At 38.0% G+C, this 21,902-nt stretch overlaps 1 protein-coding gene across 3 annotated transcripts in view; it reads right to left on the bottom strand.

The window, feature by feature from the left end:
- Positions 1 to 8,406: 8,406 nt before the first annotated feature.
- Positions 8,407 to 21,902, bottom strand: part of LOC121292860 (jnk1/mapk8 associated membrane protein) — a 37,555-nt gene continuing 24,059 nt past the window's right edge. For 2 of the 3 annotated variants that reach the window (XM_041215341.1, XM_041215340.1), the window contains 4 exons: positions 17,012 to 17,218; positions 16,251 to 16,432; positions 11,142 to 11,218; positions 8,407 to 9,300 (listed from right to left, as the gene is read on the bottom strand). In XM_041215341.1, coding sequence (XP_041071275.1) covers positions 9,082 to 9,300; positions 11,142 to 11,218; positions 16,251 to 16,432; positions 17,012 to 17,218 — 685 coding nt within the window. In that variant the 3' untranslated portion in view covers positions 8,407 to 9,081. The remainder of the gene's footprint in view (positions 9,301 to 11,141; positions 11,219 to 16,250; positions 16,433 to 17,011; positions 17,219 to 21,902) is intronic. The other variant, XM_041215342.1, reaches the window with a different exon arrangement.

The following is a 21,902-nucleotide window of genomic DNA, read 5'->3' on the forward strand; positions in this document are numbered from 1 at the left end:
AGGCATTTTAAAATCTAACAAGTGTGTAAAGCTTTCAGCATCTATGCCTCAAGCTGCTGTTTTCAAAGAACTGAAGTTAAAAAAACTCACTTTGAATTCAACAAGTTCAGGGTATTGTGTGTCATCTTACCTGGGTCTTTTAAAATCTGTGTCTTACTGTTGCCTTAATGCAAATGTAACTGGAAGTCAGATTAAGTAGGAGATTTAGAAGTTATTATAGTAATAATTTGTAGACAAATGTATGTGCTTAAAAATCATTTCTCTTGTCAATAAATGTTTAATTTAGTTTTGTAGAAACCTATAAGGCTTGATGGTCTTGTTACTACTGAATTCAAGGCACGCATCTTGAAATTTATACAAATTGCAAAATAAGTTGTGGCAGTTGTTTCAAGTTTCCCTTTGGGATTTGAACAACTCACCATTACCATCAGCTGTGCCATAACAAATTGGTGTCCTCTGGTTCTCAACCCTTCCATCAATGGGAACAGTTTCTTTCTATGTACTCTGTTCAAATCCCTCATGATTTTGAACTACACCGATCAAATCTCTTTTCAACCTTCCATTGTCTAAAGAGAACAACACCTGCTTCTCCAGTCAATCCATTTAGTTTCAGTCTCTCATCCTTGAAACCATTCTCATAAATCTTTTCTGTACCATCTCCAAAGCCTTCACATTCTTTCTAAAGTGTGGTGCCCAGAATTGGACACACTACTCCAGTTGAGGCCAAATCAGCATTTTATAAAGATTCTTCACAACTTCCTTGCTTGTATGCTCTATTTATATAGCCCAGAATCCCATATGCCTTATTAACTACTTTCTCAACGTGCCCTACCACCTTCGTGTGCATATAAATATCCCCAGATCTCTGTTACTGCTTCCACTTACAATATTATCCTTAATTTACCTCTACTTTCCTCATTCTTCCTACCAAAATTTATAATTCCCTTATCTTATCCGTTTATTCTTATTGATGATTGTGTTGAAGCAGTTTCTTTTGTTCCTAAAACATTTTTTAATAACAAACGAATTAGGAGGAGTAGGCCACTCAGACCTTGGAGTCTGCTCCATCGTGCAATAACATCATGACTTTCACCCCCTTACTTATCAAGAATTTATCTAACTCTGCCTTAAAAATATTCAAAGACTCTACTTCCACTATGTTTTGAGGGAGTTCCAAAGACTCACTACCCTCAGAATTCTCCTCATCTCTGGCTTAAATGGGTGACCCCTTATTTTCAAACAGTGATCCCTAGTTCTAGATTCTCCCACCAGAGGAAACATCGTTTCCACATCCGCCCTGACAAGACCTCTCAGGATCTTATATGTTTCGATCAAGTCAGCTCTTTCTCTTCTAAACACTAGTGGATACAAAACAGAAACAAAAATAAAATTAGCGGGAAAAACTCAGCAGGCCTGACAGCAACTGCGGAGAGGAACACAGTTAACCTTTCGAGTCCGTATGACTCTTCAACAGAACTAAGGAAAAATAGAAGAGAGGTGAAATATAAGCTGTTTTAAGGGTGGGGGGTGGTGGGACAAGTAGAGCTGGATAGAGGGCCAGTGATAGGTGGAGATTGCCAAAAGATGTCATAGACAAAAGGACAAAGAGGTATTGACGGTGGTGATATTAGCTAAGAAATGTGCTAATAGGTGACATTAAGGGTAGAAAGCAGGACGAGCAAGGTACAGATAGCCCTAGTGGGGGTGGGGTAGGGGGAAGGGATCGAAATAAGCTAAAAGGTAAAGATAAAACAATGGCTAGTGGATACAAGCCTAGCCTGTCCAACCTTTCCTCATAAGACAAACTGCTCATTCCTGGTATTAGCCTAGTAAACCTTCTCTGAACTGCTTCCAATGCATTTACATCTTTCCTTAAATAAGGAGTCCAATATTGTACACAATACTCCAGATGTGGTTTCACCTGTATCCTGTACAACTGAAGCATAACCTCTCTACTTTTGTATTCAATTCCCCTCGCAATAAATGATAACTTTCTTAATTACTTGCTGTACCTGCATACTAGTCTTTTGTGATTCATGCACTAAGACACTCAGATCCCTCTGAATCTCAGAGCTCTGCAATCTTTTACCATTTAGATAATATGCTTCTTTTTTATTCTTCCTGCCAAAATAGACAATTTCAAATTTTCCCACATTAGACTCCACTTGCCAGATCTTTGCCTGCTCAATTAACCTACCTATGTCCCTGTGTAGCCTCCTTATGGCCTCTTAAGAAGTTACTTTCCTACCTATCCTTGTCTCACCAGCAAACTTAGTGACCATACCTTTGATCCCTTCATCCAAGTCACATATAAATTGTAAAAGGTTGAGGCCCCAGCACTGATCCCTGTGGCACACCACTTGTAACATCCTCCCAACCAGCAAATGGCCCATTTATGCCTACTCTCTGTTTCCTGTTAGCTAGCCAATCTTCTATCCATGCCAATATTTTACCCCCTACTCCATAAGCTTTTATTTTCTGCAATACCCTTTGATGTGGCAACTTAGATTTCCTGAAGGCATTTGATAAGTACATTAGATCGACCAGTTCCTCTTTGTCCATAGCACACGTGATTCTTTCAAAGAACACCAATAAATTGGTGAAACATGTTTTCCCTTTCACAAAACCATGTTGACTCTGCCTGATTGCCTTGAATTTTTCTAAGTGCCCTGCCATAACATCTTTAGTAATAACTTGTAACACTTTCCCTATGACAAATGTTAAGCTAACTGTTCCTGCTTTCTGTCTCCCTCCCTTTTTGAATAAAGGGGTTACATTTGCCATTTGCTAGCCTCATGAAACCTTCCCCGAATCTAGGGAAATTTGGAAAATTAAAACCAATGCATCAACTATCTCAGTAGCCACTATCTTTTCAGACCCTAGGATGAAGTCCATCAAGACCCCAGGGATTTGTCAGCCCACAGCTCCAACAATTTGCTGTTCTTACCATATATTGAAAGACAACACATTATAAATTGTATTAAAGTGAATCATTATGAGAAGTATTTATAATGTATTAATATATTTACCTGTACAATAGCATGATTCAAATGAGCTTTTCTATGATGCAGGGAAGGGAAAGTGTAATTTGCATATTTTTAAATCTATGTGTTCCTTCACTCATGGGATGTGGCATCACTGGCAAAACCAGCATCCACTGCCCATCCTTAATTGTCCTGAGGCAGTGGTAAGCCACCGTTTCAACCACTGCAGTCTATATGGTGAAATTATTCCCACAATATTGTTAGTTAAGGAGTCCCAAGATTTTAACCCAGCATTGATGAAGGAACAACGATTTCCTAGTCAGTGAAATATGTGACTTGGAGGTGAACTTGAAAATATCCTAGCCTCCCCTGCTCTTTTAGCCATGGTATTTATATGGTTAATTTTTTGATCAGTGGTGACCCAGGATGTTGATAATTGCGGAGTTGACAATGGTAATGCTTGCATGTCAAGGTGAAATGGTTACATTCTTTTGTTAGACATAACATGTGCGCCACGTGAAGTGTCAGGCAATGACTATTTGCCATTTATCAATCCTGGCCTGAATGTTGACCAGTTCTTGCTGTGTGTACAGACTGCTTAAGCATTGCTAATGGAACTGAACTCTATTAAATCATCAAGCAGCATACCCACATACATTGGAGGGAAGGTAATTGATGAAGCTGCTGATAATATTTGGGCCTAGGACACTGCCCTGAGAGTCCTGCAGTGATATCGTGTGGCTGAAATGTTTGGCCTTCAATAAGCGTATCCATTGTCCTTTTTGCTAGGTATAACTCAAGCCAGTGGAGAGTTTTCCTCCTGATCCCCATTGACTTCAATTTTAAAAGGATTCCTTGGTACCACACTCAAAAGAAGGGTAGTCACTTCCACCTCAACTCTGGAATTTAGCTCTTTTGTCCATGTTTGGACTAATGCTGTAATAATATGACACCAAGTGGTCCTGTTAGAACCCAAACTGAGCAGGTTATTGGTGAGCAGGTGCCACTTTATAGCACTGTCAACATAACCTCCTATCATTTTACTGTTTCACCATTTTACTTTGTGGGAACATATTTGTTGTGAACTCTCTTTAACTCCTCCTTGAATGCATCCCTCTAACACTGATTTATTTTGAAGTAGTTTTTTGCCAAATCACATCTCAACTTAGTAAAATTGTCTTTTCCCCAATTTAAAACTTTTACTTGTAGTCTATCCTTATTCTTTCCCATAACTACTCTTAGTCTAACTCAATTATGAGCATTACCACTAAAATATTCTCTCACTGATTTCCCTTTCACCTGCCCAGATTCATTCCCTAAAACCATGTCCAGAACTCCCTTTTGCACTTGCTATGTACTGGCTAGAAAAGATTTTCTGAATACATGTTTAAAATACCTCTATTATTACTGCCCTTTTCAGCAATTTGCTCTTCTTTCTCCCTCTGAATGTTTGGGGTCTAAAGTATATACTCCCAGCAGTGTGATGGTCCATCTTTTACTCCTCAGTTTTACCTAAAAGGCTTCATTTGATGCTCCTTCTGGCATATTATTCCTCCTTGCAGTTGTGCTTGTTTAGTGGATGCAAGCAAATTTTAAAATATAAAGCATTTAATAAACAGTGAATAAGAAAGTGTATTGGAAATTATTTCAAATCATTCAACATTTATTAATGGTCAGTTATTTAGCTGCTATGTGGATGGAAAGGTTATAGTAAGAATTTGCTTGGAAAATACTGGTAAGTTCATGGTACTATCGATCGTGTGTGAAAAATACCTGAGCAATTTGTGGTGAGAAAGGGATATACCATCTGTTCCAAATCACAAGTTTCTGATCTAGATCCAGCATTCTGCCTTCAGCCTTGTCAAAAAAATTATCATGTCCATAACTCCCAGCTGTGTCATTAAATTGCTTGATTTACACCGTTAAGACAAATTAAGCTCCTCCAGCCATTTAATGCTGGCCCTGTTAATGACACAATTTATCCTGATGTGTCATTCAATTTTGGAGGCCCAGAAAGGGAACATTTGAACTGCCACACTCCTGCACATAGTAAATTATGCCTAGAGGTTTATTAGATTTAATTTTTCAGTTTATCCTCCCTCCTCTCCTCCAATCTTTCTTTATTTCTCTTTGACTCTAATCCTATTTCCTTTTCCATTGTTCATTCTCGATTCTTAAATTTAATTTGTTATGGAAATAAATTATTGGACCTGATACTCAGGAAGTCACAGCTGCATCAGTGAGTGCACCACACCAAGTCATTATCAATTTGCACTTTTGGCAACTGGCCACCAAGATGTGTCATTCCAGCAATTTATGGGCCATCATGTGATTTTTTTTTGCACAATTGAAGAGTATCAAGTATATCAATACCATATTAGATGTATTATGTATTCATACATTAATTGCATTGATCTATTTCACCAGCCGGAACTAAAAGCTTTGTTGTCTGTAATACGGAGCAGCCTCTATCAGCAAGTTAAAAATACTGCTGAGCAAATAAAATTGGTGGAAGCAGATATTTATGAGGCAAGTAGAAGACTTGAACAGGTTGAGATGGAAAACTGCAAACTGAAACTGGTGAGTAAAGATCTGTTTAGTGATGCAATGTCTTACTTTGACAAATAACTATACATATCCACATTTTACATGTATTTCCAACATCTACACAGCTGAATTTCTTCAAGATGCCAAGGAGAAAATATTCCTGTATGACTGTAAAATAAAGCGTATTCATTTTGATTTGAAAGAACAGCATGAGGAAAAAGTCACTGGAACTGCTGTTGTGGCCAGGCATTTATGGAGCACTTGAGTTGATATCAGTGCTTTTAGTTGAGAAAGATTAGAAATCGGACCCAAGTTTGTGTTCCTAATCACCATCAGTGAGTCCTCTGGGAAAATATGCAGGACTAGGAGGACTACACAGAAGAAACTACACTTTAACAACTGCTTGTTTGAATTAACTTTTCCTTATTTTTCATTGGCAGTGCAACTTCCAACTGTCGAAGGCTATTGCCTCACTCAATGAAGGAGGAGGAAAGCAAAACGCAGCAAAGAAACAACAGGATACGGAACTCCAAATCATTTATGGTGCATACCTGGGAAAAAAGCTGTTTTCTTTGTAAACAAGTTGACACAATACGCTGTAACGGTTTTAGTTCAAAAATTAAGTCACGTCTTAATTATTGAAGCTTACAGTTGGTTCTTATTCCTAAATATTTCTCCCGCAAATTAATAATTATGGTGCAAACTTTGATCATTAAAGCTTAGGTACCTTGGATGTAAATAATTTCATTATAATGAAGTAAAGCATATTAAACACCTATTTATATCTAAAGCAAATTGTTTAAAACATGCAGGTCAATTATATTTGAAATAGAGTTCAGAAAACATTTCAGTTTGTTCATAGACAATATAAACATGGTGTTCTATAATTTAAATGCTCCAGTTTTTGCTAGCATTGATTTTCTTCACTTACATACGCACAATTTTATAATTTGCACTTCCAGTGTCTATTAAGCATTGCAGCTTAGCACATGTGCATGCACTACCTGTCACTACTTCAAAAAGTTAAGAAAACTCTATGTACTTAATTCTACAAGGAATACTGCCTACATATGTTATAACAAAGCTCACTTTTTTTCTGGTTTTTAGGTAACCTTCAGAAAAGCTGGGCATTGGAGGCTAATGTTCATAAGGTAGTTGGTGACAAGGGTTTATTTTTACATGTATTTATTGTGCACTTAATGTAAATATGTTTATCACAGCGACATAGAATTCACAAATGTTGTTGTTTCTTGCCACTTTTGCAGGAGCATGCAGCATGTGAACAGAGTGTACTGAATGTCATAGAGAAATTGATGAAGAAAATCTACCACAGAGAACAGAAGATTGGCAGCATTAGTGATCAGCTCCAGGAGTATTTAAGTAAACTGCAATCCTTTGTGGGAACCACTTCTCCTACTGGTAGGCCACAGATAGGTTTTGATTAAAATTACTCTTACTTGGATTAAATGTATTTTAAATTGTATTTTGTCTTTGAATCATAGAAGAAAGCAAGGAAAGATGCATGATAGAACAAACCAAAGCACTTCAATGACGTTCCATTATATGGGGTAAGAAAACATTGCTACGTTACATCACTAACTACATTTCAATAGAATACCATGGCCTGAATTTTTGCTCCTGGGTCAGGAGTGCAGAGTCAGGACAATTCGTGGCTCCACAAACCTGACCCAGGAAAAAGTGCCTGGAACTTTGGGTTTTCATTCTGGGGGCGGTGGGGGGATACTACTTTGTCAAAGTAATGAAAATAAAAACTGCCTTCTGACCCAACACCCCCCCCCACCCAACCTACCCTTGCCAGCTTAGCCAGTATCCACCAAAGGCAGACCTCATGTTCCATGCTGAGATTAAATAAAGTCGTGTCTATTCATGAATTCACTATCTGAAAAAAATCACAATCCCATTCATCAAAACCTATTTATTATATTTAACTTCCTTTAATCCCTTATAAAAACAAGCATTGGGATTCATAGTCCCACTTCAAAGAGTTTATAACCACTTAGTCAATCAAACTATGAACTGACAGGCATTTCACTGTGATAATGCACAGCTGCAGTTTCTCTCAATCATTTCCAAGTTTATTTGTTTAAAGCACTTTGTAACCAAGTTTTCTGAAAAATATATTTACCTGATTTTGTTTTATGTTGTGTTCTGAATCGTTAATTTTCAATTTAAAAGCTCAAAATTGTGATTTGAAGCATAGTCAAGGATCTTCTTGCCTCAAAAATTTAATCCAAAGATTCACCTCAAATAATAGAAAGCTAACAGGATAAAGGTAGAGCAAAATATACTTAATGTGGCAAATGAGTAGCTCAGAAATACAGTGGAGAAAACATGGTGCAGGATTTTTCAGTTGGCGTGCGGCCCGACGTCATGTTTCGTTCAATGGACGCACGCTGCCAATATATAAACGGCCTATTAAGGCCATTAAGCAAGTAATTAATGTAATTGTTAACACTATCCGTCCAACCTTAAGGTTGGCAGGCAGGCGAAAGGGCCAAGCGCCCTTTGTTTTTTAGGAAACCTCGTCCATGAGCAGGATGAGTTTTCCTAAAGTCTTTTGTTAAATAAATAAAAAATTTCTCCAAGATCTAAAAACATGTCCCATCTCATGTGACAGAGTCACATGAGGTGACATGTTTAATTTTTTCCCACCATTTATTTAATTATTTCAATATCGATTCAATCACCCCGAGGCAGCTCCGTGCCTCAGGGAGATTGGAGCGCTGGCCCCGACTCTCCCTCCTCCCCAGCCGCCCGCACAAGTAGCACTGAGTGCTACGGCTCACATTTTACGCTTGGCGGGCCTTAATCCACAACCACCCCAGTCTGAAAAATTCAGGCCTTGGACTCATTATTGTGGTAACTTATTTTTTATCTTCATCTAATTTCTTAAAACTGTGGAGAGCTCCTGAAAGAAAATCAGAATCAATCTTCAATTTAGACAGTTTCTTCCAACTTTCTACCAATCAGCATGTTGAATGTACTGCCCTTCTGAAAAAAACAGCCTATTGTTCATTATGGGAGAATTGACTAACAGTCTTTTTCCTGAGGTCAAGGAAATCTTTAGAAGCATTGGCAATTGCAAAAATTCAGAAATACAATGGTAAAATCAGTAGTGGAAAAGAAAAATATTGATTGAATTTGGACAGCTGCATAAGTACAAAGAGAAGCTACGATACTGCTTTTACATAAATCTTTCAAACCTTCACCATTTATATTTTCCCCACACAGGATAACAAAGAAGCTGCAATTTACATTTGTATTATCCATAGCGGCTATGTGAGATGTATTCAACTTACTTAAATAAAATTTCTTTTATGCATTTTAATGTTATTTTGTCAAAGCGTGTAAATAAAACATTACAATATTCATACTTATAAAGCAAACAGTACATCAACTGAACAAAGAAAGTAGTTTTGAAGGTAGTTTTGACAGTAATTACATTGATATTTCTTCTCAGGCTGCTAGAATTATCTGTTTAAAACATCCATTGTTCTGATCTGTCTGCATTTCTATAACATCCCCTTTCTCAATGTCCATTGCCACCTTCTGACAATATCCTCGAAGGCTCTGTATATTTAGCAGTCAACAGGTAGAAAAGTGCTGGAGTGGGCACTAAAGCCAGCAGAGGCAGATCTTGGTCTAGTTTATCTAATCTGGAAATTGAGATTATTCCATAGGCATGCAACATCCAATGGCTGAACAGGACAACCAGCCTCTTCTTTTTGGTGATCAGATCCTTGTGTGTCTGTTAGTGAAGAGAACATTTTTAAGTCATTTTTGAAATTATATTTACTCCTATTGCAGTTACAACACAACACCATTTAATTTGATCTGCATTTCTAATCGAACTGGAGGGTGAATTAGAAATTTCATTATACAATTCCCCCCAAATAGAACTTCAATAATTCAGCAACATCTTAAAACTGCTTCTTAGCCATTAATGGAGCTGATCATATTTATCACTACCATTATTCCCTAAAAATTGAGTTGTAACAAAGCTTCCAATCATCACAAATTAAAGTTACTGTTTATAAGACGTAGGAGAAGTAGGCCATTCGGCCCATCCAGTCTGCTCCGCCATTCAATGAGATCATGGCTGATCTAATAATCCTCATCTTCACTTTCCTGCCTTTTCCCCATAATCTTTGATTCCCTTACTGATGAAAAATTTATCTCAGCCTTGAATATACTTAATGACCCAACATCTACAGTCAATAATTCCACAAATTCACCACCCTCAGAGAAGAAATTCCTCCTCATCTCTGTCTTAAATGGGTGACTCCTTACTCTGAGATTATGTCTTCTGGTCCTGGACTTTCCCACAAGGGGATACAACCTCTCAGCAACTACCCTGTCAAGCTCCCTAAGAATCTTATATGTTTCAATAAGGTTGCCTCTCATTCTTTTAAACTCCAATGAGTACAGGCCCAACAGACTCAACCTCTCCTCATAAGAAAATCTCTCCATCCCTGGGATCAACCTAGTGAACCTTCTCTGGACTGCCTCCAATGCCAGTATATCTTTCCTTAGATAAGGGGACCAAAATTGTTCACAGTATTTTAGGTGTGGTCCAACTAGTGCCTTGTATAATTTTAGCAAGACTTCCCGATTTTTGTATACTCTATTCCTTTGAAATAAAGGCCAACATTCCGTTTGCCTTCCCTATTACCTCCTGAACTTGTATATTAGCTTTCTGGGATTAATGCACGAGGACTCCCAAAGCCCTCTGTGCTGCAACTTTCTCCATTTAAATAATATTCAGCTCCTCTATTCTTCCTGCCAAAAGGCATAACCTTACATTTTCCCCACATTATACTCCATCTGCCAAGTTTTTGCCCACTCACTTAACCTGTCTATATCCCTCTATAGACCCTTTGTGTCATCCTCACCACTTGCCTTCCCACCTATTTTTCTGGTCTGCGCAAACTTGGTGATACTACATTCAATTCCCTCATCTAAGTCATTAATATATATTGTAAATAATTGTGGCCCCAGCACTGATCCCTGTAGCACTCCACTAATTACAGGTTGCCATCCTGAAAATGCCCCCCTTATCCCAAGTCTCTATCTTTTATTAGTTAGCCATTCCTCTATCCATGCTAATATATCACCCCCAACACCATGAGCTATTATCTTATTAAGTAGCCTTACGTGCGGTACCTTATCGAATGCCTTTGGAAATCCAAATATATTACATCTACTGGTTCCCCTTTATCTATCCTGCTTGTTATCTCCTCAAAGAATTCTAATAAATTTGTCAGGCATGATTTCCCCTTCATAAAGCCATGCTGACTCTGCTTGATTATATTATGCATTTCTAAATGCTCTGCTATTACATCCTTTATAATACTCTATTTTCCCAATGACGGATGTTAATTTTTATATGACAATTCTTCCAATAAAACCTTTGATTGCATATAATCTGTTTACAAAAGGTGTGCTTTACGTCTCAGTCCCATGTGCTATTGTAACTTAAATGTTTTCAATTGAAATGCTAAAAATTCTCCAAACTGTTGTATTGAGAAACAGTTTGTACACCATTAAATTTACAGTTCTCTAGAATTTGATTCAAGCGCTCTAACTTACCTGTATTTCTGAAGCAGACATGTATACTGCCAAAGTTACCAAGGACAAGACTAGAATTATGTAAGGAAAAGCATAATCTAAAATAAATGTATAGACCAAAAATTAGTTAATTTTTTTTCTGTACATTATACATTTATATAGCATTATAATGTTGGATACATTTTGCAAATAAGTCAACATACAATATCCATTATAACACTGTCATGAAGCTATTAATGTATAGAATATTATTGGAAATATTTTTCTTTTAAAATAGAGGTTTAGTCTATGGGTGTGTCTTAATTGAATTAAAGCCAGCTAGTCTGGATGCTTTGATGTGTACTAGTTTTGATATGTAAGAGAGATAGCGTGAATAGAGCATTCAAGAAGTGAGGTGAAAACTACATCTATCCAGCAGATACCAAGCAATTTTTTTATATTACTAATAAAATTGATACTATGAAAGGGGTTTTATTGTTCCAGAGGTTTAGTTCAGAGGTTGGTGATACAATGAGAATTTACATTCAATGAGTACTGGTAGGTATAACTTCAGTTTTCGGGTGTGCAGAGCAGGGGCAATGTGAGATCAAAAGGCAACTGTAAGCCTCCAACTGTCTCCACAGGAACCAAAGTGAAAAGAACCTCATTTTGAATTCATAAGGTGAAAATGCTTTGCCTGGTGTCTGGCTAAGTCTATGGGTTGCTGTTGCCTTAATAGAGATTAAGTAATTTGTAGCCATGTGTATATATATTTTAACCTATGTAAATTAATAAAATGTTTCATTTAGTTTAACGTAAAACCTCGAGAACTGGTGGTCTGATTCCTGAATTTAGATCACATTTCAAACACAACACTTAAACTTATAGGTCGTTCAACGTTTCCCTCTGGGATTTTTAAATAACTCAGCTTTACGATCTGCATCACTCATAATACATATAATTATTGACTGTATGTTGACTTATTTACCACACATATACATTTAAACAACATTTGATATGAACTCGCTCTCATCTATTAAATACACAGACACATATATACATAATTATATGGTAACTCACTAGGAACAACCATAACGAGGGAACCTAAATCTGGGATGAAATGACCCTGAACAGCCTTAAATTCTCAGACTAAACTGACTTGTACAGAAAAGGAAAACAGGCTTTAGAAGTGTACCTTTCAATGTTTAATCTTAACTTCTAACTGGTTAAGGGAACAGTGTTAACACTGGCCACACAGCCATCTGCCAGCTGGACTATAAACTGTTCCAATTGAGTACAGCATCAGCATAGGGGTGAATTTATAAGTTGCAGAGAACTGATGTTAATTTTTTTTTTAAATCTTAGGCCATGGCATTATACCTTTAATAATTCAATGTCATTTTTTTCCTGTATCTCTTTTTGAGCAGAACAAGCAAACTAACAGCTGCTTTTGGTAGTTAAAAATATACTTTGGAATGAAATATTCAGCACCAAATCGCCTCCAAGAAAAAACTGCACATAGACTGAATTACTTCTGCAGATACCTTTGTGTAAGTAATGAAGAATAGTGGGTGGTGATGTAAAAAACCTCTGTGGAATTTCCAGATGCTTATATATTGCAATGCGGGGCTGATAGAAGAGCCAAGGCAGAACAATACCTGCACTGCAATAAGCTGACCCTCATTTATATATGATGATTGTGCTCCCAGTGCACACCTAGTATGCAAGGGAATTGGAGGCAGGATAGGACATGCACCATCTCCTCACCATTAAATCTGCCCTATGGTAAGAAATGGCTACAGCAGGTTAAAGAACTTAAATTGCTCCTTTCAAGGAAGTTGATTTGGAAGATCCTTGAAAAATGGATACTTCTTTTTGGAGCTGAAGGCATGTAGTTAACATACGAATTAGGGGCAGGAGTATGCCACTCAGTTCCTCAAGCCTGCCCTGCCATTCAATAAGATCATGGCTAATCTCTTTATAACGTCAACTCCACATTCCACCTATCCCCAAAAACCTTTCAACTCCTTTCTTATCAAGAATCTATCCAACTCTACCTTAAAAATATTCAAAGACTCTGCTTCCACTACCTTTAGGGGAAGAGAGTTCCAAAGATTCACAACCCTCAGAAAAAAAATTCTCCTCATCTGTTTTAAATGGGTGACCCCTTATTTTTAAACAGAGATCCCTAGTTCTAGATTATCCCACAAAAGGAAACATCCTTTCCACATCCTGTCAAGACCCCTCAGGAGCTTATCTGTTTCAGTCAAGTTAACGCTCACTCATCTAAATTCCAGCAGATACAAGCCTAGCCTGTCCGACCTTTCCTCACAAGACAACCCACCCATTCCGGGTATTAATCTACTAAACCTCCTCTGAACTGCTTCCAATGTATTTACATACTTCCTTAAATAAAGGGACCAATACTGCATGCAGTGCTCCAGATGTGATCTCACCAGTACCTTGTACAACTGAAGCATAACCTTCCTACATTTGTATTCAATTCTTCTCACATTAAACGATAACAATCTATTAGCTTTCCTAATTACTTGCTGTACCTGCATACTTGGCTTTTGTGATTCATGCACTAGGACACCCAGGTCCCTCTGCACCTTAGAGCTCTGCAATCTCTCACCATTTAGATAATATGCTTTTCTATTCTTCCTGCCAAAATGGACAGTTTCACATTTGCCCACATTAGACTCCATTTGCCTGATCTTTGCGCACTCACTTAACCTATCTATGTCCCTTGTAGCCTCCTTATGGCCTCTTCACAACTTACTTTCCTACCTTATTTTGTGTCATCAGCAAATTTAGCAACCAAACCTCCAGTTCCTTCATCCAAGTCATTTATATAAATTGTAAAAAGTCAAGGTCCTAGCACTGATCCCTGTGACACACCACTCATTGCCAACCAGAAAATGATCCATTTATGCCTACCCTGCTTCCTGTTTGCTAGCTAATCTTCTATCCATGCCAATGTTACCCCTACATCATGAGCTTTTATTTTCCACAATAACCTTTGATGTGGCACCTTATCAAATGCCTTCTGGAAACCTAAGTACATTACATTCACCAGTTCCCCTTTATCCACAGCACACGTGACTCCTTCAAAGAACTCCAATAAATTGGTTAGATACGATTTCCCTTTCACAAAAACATGTTGACTCTGCCTACCTTGAATTTTTCTAAGTGGCTATAAAAGTTTCATAATAGTTTCTAACATTTTCCCTAAGACAGATGTTAAGCCAAAGGGCCTGTAATTTCCTGCGTTCTGTCTCCCTCCCTTTTTGAATAAAGGAGTTACATTCGCCATTTTCCAACCTAATGGAACCTTCCCTGAATCTAGTGAGTTTTGGAAAATTAAAGCCAATGCATCAACTTTCTCACAAGCCACTTATTTTAAGACCCTAGGCTGAAGTCCATCAGGACCCAGGGACTTGTCGACCACAGCTGCAACAATTTGCTTAGTATCACTTCCCTGGTGATTGCATTTTTCCTGAGTTCCTCCCTCCCTTCCATTTCCTGATTTACAGTTAGTTCTGGGTCTTATTTGTGCCATCTGCAGTGAAGACCATTGCAAAACATCTGTTCAATTCATCTGCCATTTCCTTATTTTCCATTATTAATTCCCCAGACTCACTTTCTATAGGGTTAATGCGCACTTTAATTCTTCTCTTATTTAAATATCTATAGAACCTCTTACTATGTTTTTATATTTTTAGCTTTCTCTCGTACTCTAATTTTTTTCCTCCATATTAATCTTTTAGTCTTTCTTTGCTGTTCTTTATACTCTGTCCAGTCTTCAAACCTGCCACCTATTCTTGTGCAATTATTTGCTTTTTTATAGGTTTGATACTATCTTTAACTTTTTTAGTTAACCACAGATGGTGGATCCGCCCCTTCAATTTTTCTTTCCTGCTGGAATCTATCTATTCTGAATATTCTGAAATATCCCTTTACATGTCTGCCACTGCATCTCTATTGACCAATCCCTTGATCTCACTTGCCAGTTCACTTTAGCTATTTCTGCTTTCATGCCTTCATAATTACCCTTATTTAAGTTTAAATTAATAGTCTTGGACCCACCCTTCTCTCCCTCAAATTGTAAGTAAAATTCAGTTATCTTATTATAGTTGCTACCTAAGTGCGCCTTCATTATGAGATCATTAATTAATCCTGTCTCATTGCGCAATACCAGGTCTAGTATTGCCTGTTCTCTGGTTTGCTCCAGAACATGCTGTTTTAAGAAACTATCCCAATAACACTCTTATGAACTCATCTAGGCTATCTCTGCCCAAGTGATTTAAACAGTCTATATATAGATTGAAATCCCCCATGATTATTGTCATACCTTTCTAACAAGCTCACATTATTTCTTCTTTTATACCTGTTCTACCATGTGGTTACTGTTAGGAGGCCTGTAACCACTCCCACAAGTGACTTCTTGCCTTTGTCAATTCTCATCCATACCCAAACCCTTTCTACATCCTGGTTTTCTGAACTTAGGTCATACCGCTCTATCACTCTATTCTGTTGATACCATCATTAATTAATAGCCACCGCTCCATTTTTTCCTAGCTTCTTATCCTTCCTAAGTGTCATGTACCCTTCAATATTGAGGTCCCAATCTATGTCATCCTGCAGCCGTGTCTCTGTAATGGCTATCAGATCATATTTATTTCTATTTGCGCTCGCAGTTCATCTGTTTTGTTACGAATACTATGTGCATTCAGATACAGAGCTTTTAGATTTGCCCAGCCTGGATGAAGGTGGCAGAAACAGTCATGAGAAAAGGAACAAAGGAAAGAGAGCATGGTATGATTAGTTGCATTGAACACCTAGGAAGGGTCAAAGACCAGGAGAATGGTAATGTATTGTGGTCATGGACTTGCAATAAGTTTCTCATGACATGGAAAAATGAATGAAACAGCAAGTAAAATTTATTACAGGAAACAAGATTTCTTTATCTAACAATGATAGTTTTTAAATACCAAAAGCCTCAAAACATGTTGCAACAAACTAACATTATAAACAAAATTTCTTTTGGTCATTAATTGAAATCAAGTAAGCTGTGGCAAAACTTTCAGTCAGCGAAGTTTTAGTATAGCTAGATGCAAAGATAGCATCTAAACATGAAAAAGTACTTACAAAGTAGGCCTGCTCCAACTGCCTGAAGCACCGTAAGAATAGGGAAAAAGTATAGGGCTGCATAAATACTTTTAAATCGATCAGATTTTCCAAGACCACAGGCAATCTTTTTAACCAGGAGTGGTCGAAGCAGCATCATAAAAACCAGGCAAAAGGCGTAGTATATGAAGATGATAGTGTATCTGAAAACAAACAGACAAGATTGACCACAGGAACAACCATGAGTAGTCAATGAAGTTGAGATTCTCATTTTTCAGAAAGCTGCTCCCAATTAAGATTTGTATTCAATCTTATCAGGGTCGTTGAGCCATAGCTAATTCTCAAAAAAGCTAACAGTGCATTTGCCTCTGTAAATGGAAATGGGAAAAATGGCAGATACTCTGTGTTCTATTTCAGGAAACCAGTTGGTGAAGGACAGTACTGGAACCAATTCTTAGTCTTGCATTTATCTACAGAGTTAAACACTGTAAGTTCCTAACTCAACCACCCTACAATTTTAATAAGTGCATCTTTAAAGTGAATCTTTAAGTGAAGCCACAGATAATGCCTACCACCTGCATAAAATTAAACACAGTTAATAAATAATTAACTCTATTATAGTTTTTTTTATCTACATGTATGTACACTGGAGGACTGCATGGAGCTCTCACCTGTCTGGAAAATATTTTATGTCAAACTGATACTTACATTCATGGAAGTAAATAAATTAATATAACCATAAAGTGAGCATATTAATGTTTTATTGAAAATCATATACTTACAAAGGGAATACAGCTTCCTGTGTACAGTGCAATGTGTTGATATAATCTGGACTTGGATTATAAAGCATTGTATACCAATCTGAAAGCATCTTCACACGGCAGGACCGGATTTTTAGCTGTCCTATTGGATCATTCACCAACAATGTAACAATAGCTGCAACAGTACATTCCAATAATGCAGTCACATGCTGAAAAAGTGCACTGGAACTGTAGAAAAAAAAAGCATCAGGAATTGTTATGGTGAACTTCAGGCTTTTTAAAATACTGACAATAGATTTCACCTGCATCATATGAGGAATGCAAATGGTAAAAACAGAAAATTAGAGGCTGTTCGCATTAGGGCAAAGGAGATTTTGAGGTGATTTAAAATTATAAAGGAATGCGATAGAGCAGGTAGAAGTAGGCTTTTTACCATGATTGAGGGAAATCTAGATCACAGGGAATAATAGATGCAGACAGCAAGAGGAGCAACACAAAGTAAAACAAGGAAGTGGACCTGGGGAGAACGAGATGAGTGACTCAGGATAAAACAAAGACCTAGAATGGGCCAGCGAGAGGAGCGATCCAGGATAAAACAAGGACCATGAGCAGACCAGCGGGAGAACAAGAGGAGCGACTCAGGATAAAAAAAGGGTTTTAAACTGAATTGTGGGGGCAAGGGATCAAATTTGGAAATATGTGGTAAACCAAAGATTAGAGACAAGGCAAGAGAGACAGGTATAAATATGGCAAATGTGACAGGAAGGGACAGAGTTCAAATCTAAGCGTAAATGAGCAGATAAGGCTAGACGATACAAAGATAATAAAAGGACAACACTAAAGACTCTGCATCTAAATGCACGAAGCATTCAAAACAAAACAGATAGCGCAAATAGAAATAAATAAGGACAATCTGAAAGCCATTACAAAGACATGGATGCAGGGTGACATAGATTGGGTCCTGAATATTGAAGGGTATGTGACAATTAGGAAGGACAGCAAGTCAGGAAAAGGTGGAGGGGTGGATCTATTAATTAATGATGGTATTAGAACACTAGAAAGGGATGATCTAAGTTCAGGAAACCAGGATGTAGAAGTGATAAAAGCAAAAAACTGCGGATGCTGGAAATCCAAAACAAAAACAAAAATACCTGGAAAAACTCAGCAGATCTGGCAGCATCTGGGGAGAGGGACACAGTTAACGTTTTGAGTCCGAATGACCCTTCAAAAGAACTAAAAATAGAAGAGAGGTAAAATACGAGCTGGTTTAAGGGGGAGGTGGGACAAGTAGAAGTGGTTTGGGTTCAGATGAGGAATGATAGAGGCAAGAAGTCGCCTGTGGGAGTGGTGTACAGGCCCTACCTAATTGTAACTACACAGTAGGGCAGGGTATAAAAAAAAGAGATAATGGGACCTTGCCAGAAAGGTACAGCAATAATTACGGGGAATTTCAATCTACATATAGACTGGAAAAATCACTTGGGCATAGGTAGCATAGATGAGGAGTTCACAGAATTTTTCTTGGAACAGCACATTCTGGAGCCAACCAGAGAGCAGGCTTTACTAGACCTCGTTTTGAGCAACAAGATAGGATTATTTGATGGCTTCCTAGTGAAGGCACCCCTAGGTAGCAGCAATCATAATATGATTGAATTTTACATTCATTTTGAGGGAGAAACGAGTGCATCCAAGACTAGTATTTTAAACTTAAATAAGGGCAATAATGAGGGCATGAAAGTAGAGCTAACTAAAGTGAACTGGCAAATGAGATTAAGGGATATGTTAATAGAAGTTCAGTGGCAGATATTTAAAGGGATATTTCAGAATACACAGAATATATACATTCCGATGAGAAAGAAAAATTCCAAGGGAAGGGCTCACCATCCACAGTTAACTAAAATGTTAGAGTATCAAACTTAAAGAAAAAGCATATAATTATGCAAAGACAGGTAGCAGGTCAGAAGATTGGAAAGAATATAAAGAACAACAAAGAATGACAAAAAGATTAATAAAGAGGGAAAAATTAGAGTATGAGAGTAAACTAGCTGGTAATATAACGGATAGTAAGAGTTTCTATAGATATTTAAATAATAATTAACAAAATGAGTGTTGGTCCTATAGAGAGTGCATCTGGGGAATTGATAATGGAAAGATGGCAGATGAATTAAACAGGTATTTTGCTTCGGTTTTCACTATAGAGGACACAGGTAACATCCCAGAACTAGCTGTAAAGCAGGAAATGGAAGAGAGGGAGGAACGCGGGAAAATTACAATCACCGGAGAAGTGGTATTGAGCAAATTGTTGGGGCTGCGGGCTGGCAAATCCCCAGGTGTGGATGGACTTCACCCTAAGGTCTTGAAAGAAGTGGCTAGTGAGAAAGTTGATGCGCTGGTTTTAATTTTCCAAAGTTCCCTAGATTCGGGGAATGTTCCATTAGATTGGAAAATAGCAAATATAACTCCTTTATTCAAAAAGGGAGAGAGACAGAAAGCAGGAAACTATCGGCCAGTTAGCCTAACATCTGTCATAGGGAAAATGTTATAAGCTATAAGATGTTGTAGCAGACCATTTAGAAAAATTCAAGGCAGTCAGGCAGAGCCAACATGGTTTCGCACAAGGGAAATCATATTTAACCAATTTATTGGAGTTCTTTAAAGGAGTCACATGTGCTGTGGATAAAGGGGAGCTGCTGGATGTACTGTACTTAGATTTCCAGAAAGCATTTGATGAACTGCCACATCAAAGGTTATTGCAGAAAATAAAAGCTCATGGTGTAGGGGGTAACATTGGCATGGATAGAAGATTGGCTAATTAACAAGAAGCAGGGAGTTGGCATAAATGGGTCTTTTTCTGGTTGGCAGGATGTGACGAGCCACAAGGGTCAGCACTGGGGCCTCAACTTTTTAGAATTTATATCAATGATTAGACAAAGGGACTGAAAGAATAGTTGCTAAATTTGCTGACAACAGAAAGATAGGTAGGGAAGTAATATGTGAAGAGGACATAAGGAGGCTACAAAGTGATGAAGTTAGGTTAAGTGAGTGGTCAAAGATCTGGCAAATGGAGTATAATGTGAGCAAAAATGCAATTGTTTATTTTGGCAGGAAAAATAAAAAATAAGCTTAATATCTAAATGGTCTGAGATTCAGAGGGACCTGGGTGTCCTAGTGCATGAATCACAAAAGGTTAGTATGTAGGTACAGCAGGTAATTAAGAAAGCTAATAGAATGTCATCAATTATTGCGAAGGGAATTGATTACAAAAGTAGGGAGGTTATGCTTCAGTTGTACAGGGCATTGGTGAGATCACATCAGGAGTAGTGTACATAGTACTGGTCTCCTTATTTAAAGTAAGAAGTAAATGTTTTAGCAGTTCAGAAAAGATTTACTAGACTAATACCAGGATTGGGTGGGCTGTCTTATGAGGAAAGGCTGGACAGGTTAGGCTTGTATCCACTGGAATTTAGAAGAGTAAGCGGTGACTTAATTGAAACCTTTATGATCCTGAGTGCTCTTGACAGTGTGGATGTGGAGAAGGTGTTTCCTCTTGTGGGAGAATCCAGAAATAGGGGTCACTGTTTAAGAATAAGGGGTCGCTTATTTAAGACATGGATGAGGAGAATTTTTTTTTCTCAAGAGGGCTGAATGTCTTTGGAACTCTATTCCTCAAAAGGCTGTGGAAGCAAAGTCTTTAAATATTTTTAAGGCAGAGCCAGATAGATTCTTGATTAATAAGGGGTGAAAGGTTATCGGGGTAGGCAGGAATGTGGGGTTGAGATTACATTCAGATCAGCCAAGATCTTATTGAATGGCGGAGCAGGCTTGAGGGGCCTACTCTTCCTAATTCGTATGTTCAGACCAGCGGGAGAGCAAGAGGGGCGACCCAGGATAAAACAAGGCACAAGAATGGACCTATGGGACATCAAGAGGAGCAACCCAGGATAAAACAAGGCACAAGAGTGGACATGTGGGAGAGCAATGGAAGTAGTGAGTCGGGAGCTGGAGCTTCAAGATCAACAAAGAAAATCAAGGATTGATCTCACAAGACAGCAAGAAGGGATAAGTATTACAGTTTTAGCTTTGCTTTTTAAGCTAGGGAGATGTACCAAATTCAAAGTTAGGAATGTGTGACACTCTCAAGGGCAGCGAGCAATGGGCAATAAATGCTGACCCAGCCAGCAAACCCCCATATCCCATAAATGAATAAAAAAAACTATTGCTTTTCTAGACAAATTAATCTATAGAACTAAAAATAATCGACTGAATATAATTTTATTGAATTAAATAAGTAAACAGGTTAGATAGACATGGCAGAGCAACTAGTGTGCCATAACAGCAACATGTGGGCGTTTCTAGGCAGCACTGCGGTCCCGGACAATCACATCAGCTATAAGTGTCTGTAGCTCAAGGAACTTCAGAATCTGTGCAGCAGACGTTGTAGCACATTAGGAAGGAGTGAAAGAGTTACTTGCAACACTTTGTTTGGAACACAGTCATACACCTTAGGTTAAGAACATAAGAAACAGGAGCTGGAGTAGACCAAGTGACCCATTGAGCCTGCTCTGCCATTCAATACGATCATGGCTGATTTTTGGCTTCAACTCCCCATATCCCTTGATTCCCTAAGTGACCAAAAATCAACCCATCTTAGCGTTAAATATATTCAACGATGGAGCATCCACCGCCTCTGGGGTAGAGGATTCCAAAGATTCACAAGCCTTTGAGTGAAGAAATTTCTCCCTGCCTCAGCCTTATTGATCAGCATCTTATCCTGAAACTATGCCCCCCTTTGTTCCAGATTCCCCAGCCAGGGGATATGACACTTCAGTGTCTATCCTGTCATACTTCTTAAGTATATCTCAATGAGATCACCTCTCATTCTTTTAAACTCCAGAGAATATCATAAAATCAT

The sequence above is a fragment of the Carcharodon carcharias genome, chromosome 20 (assembly GCF_017639515.1).
Source record: "Carcharodon carcharias isolate sCarCar2 chromosome 20, sCarCar2.pri, whole genome shotgun sequence".
NCBI classification, from domain to species: Eukaryota; Metazoa; Chordata; class Chondrichthyes; order Lamniformes; family Lamnidae; genus Carcharodon; species Carcharodon carcharias.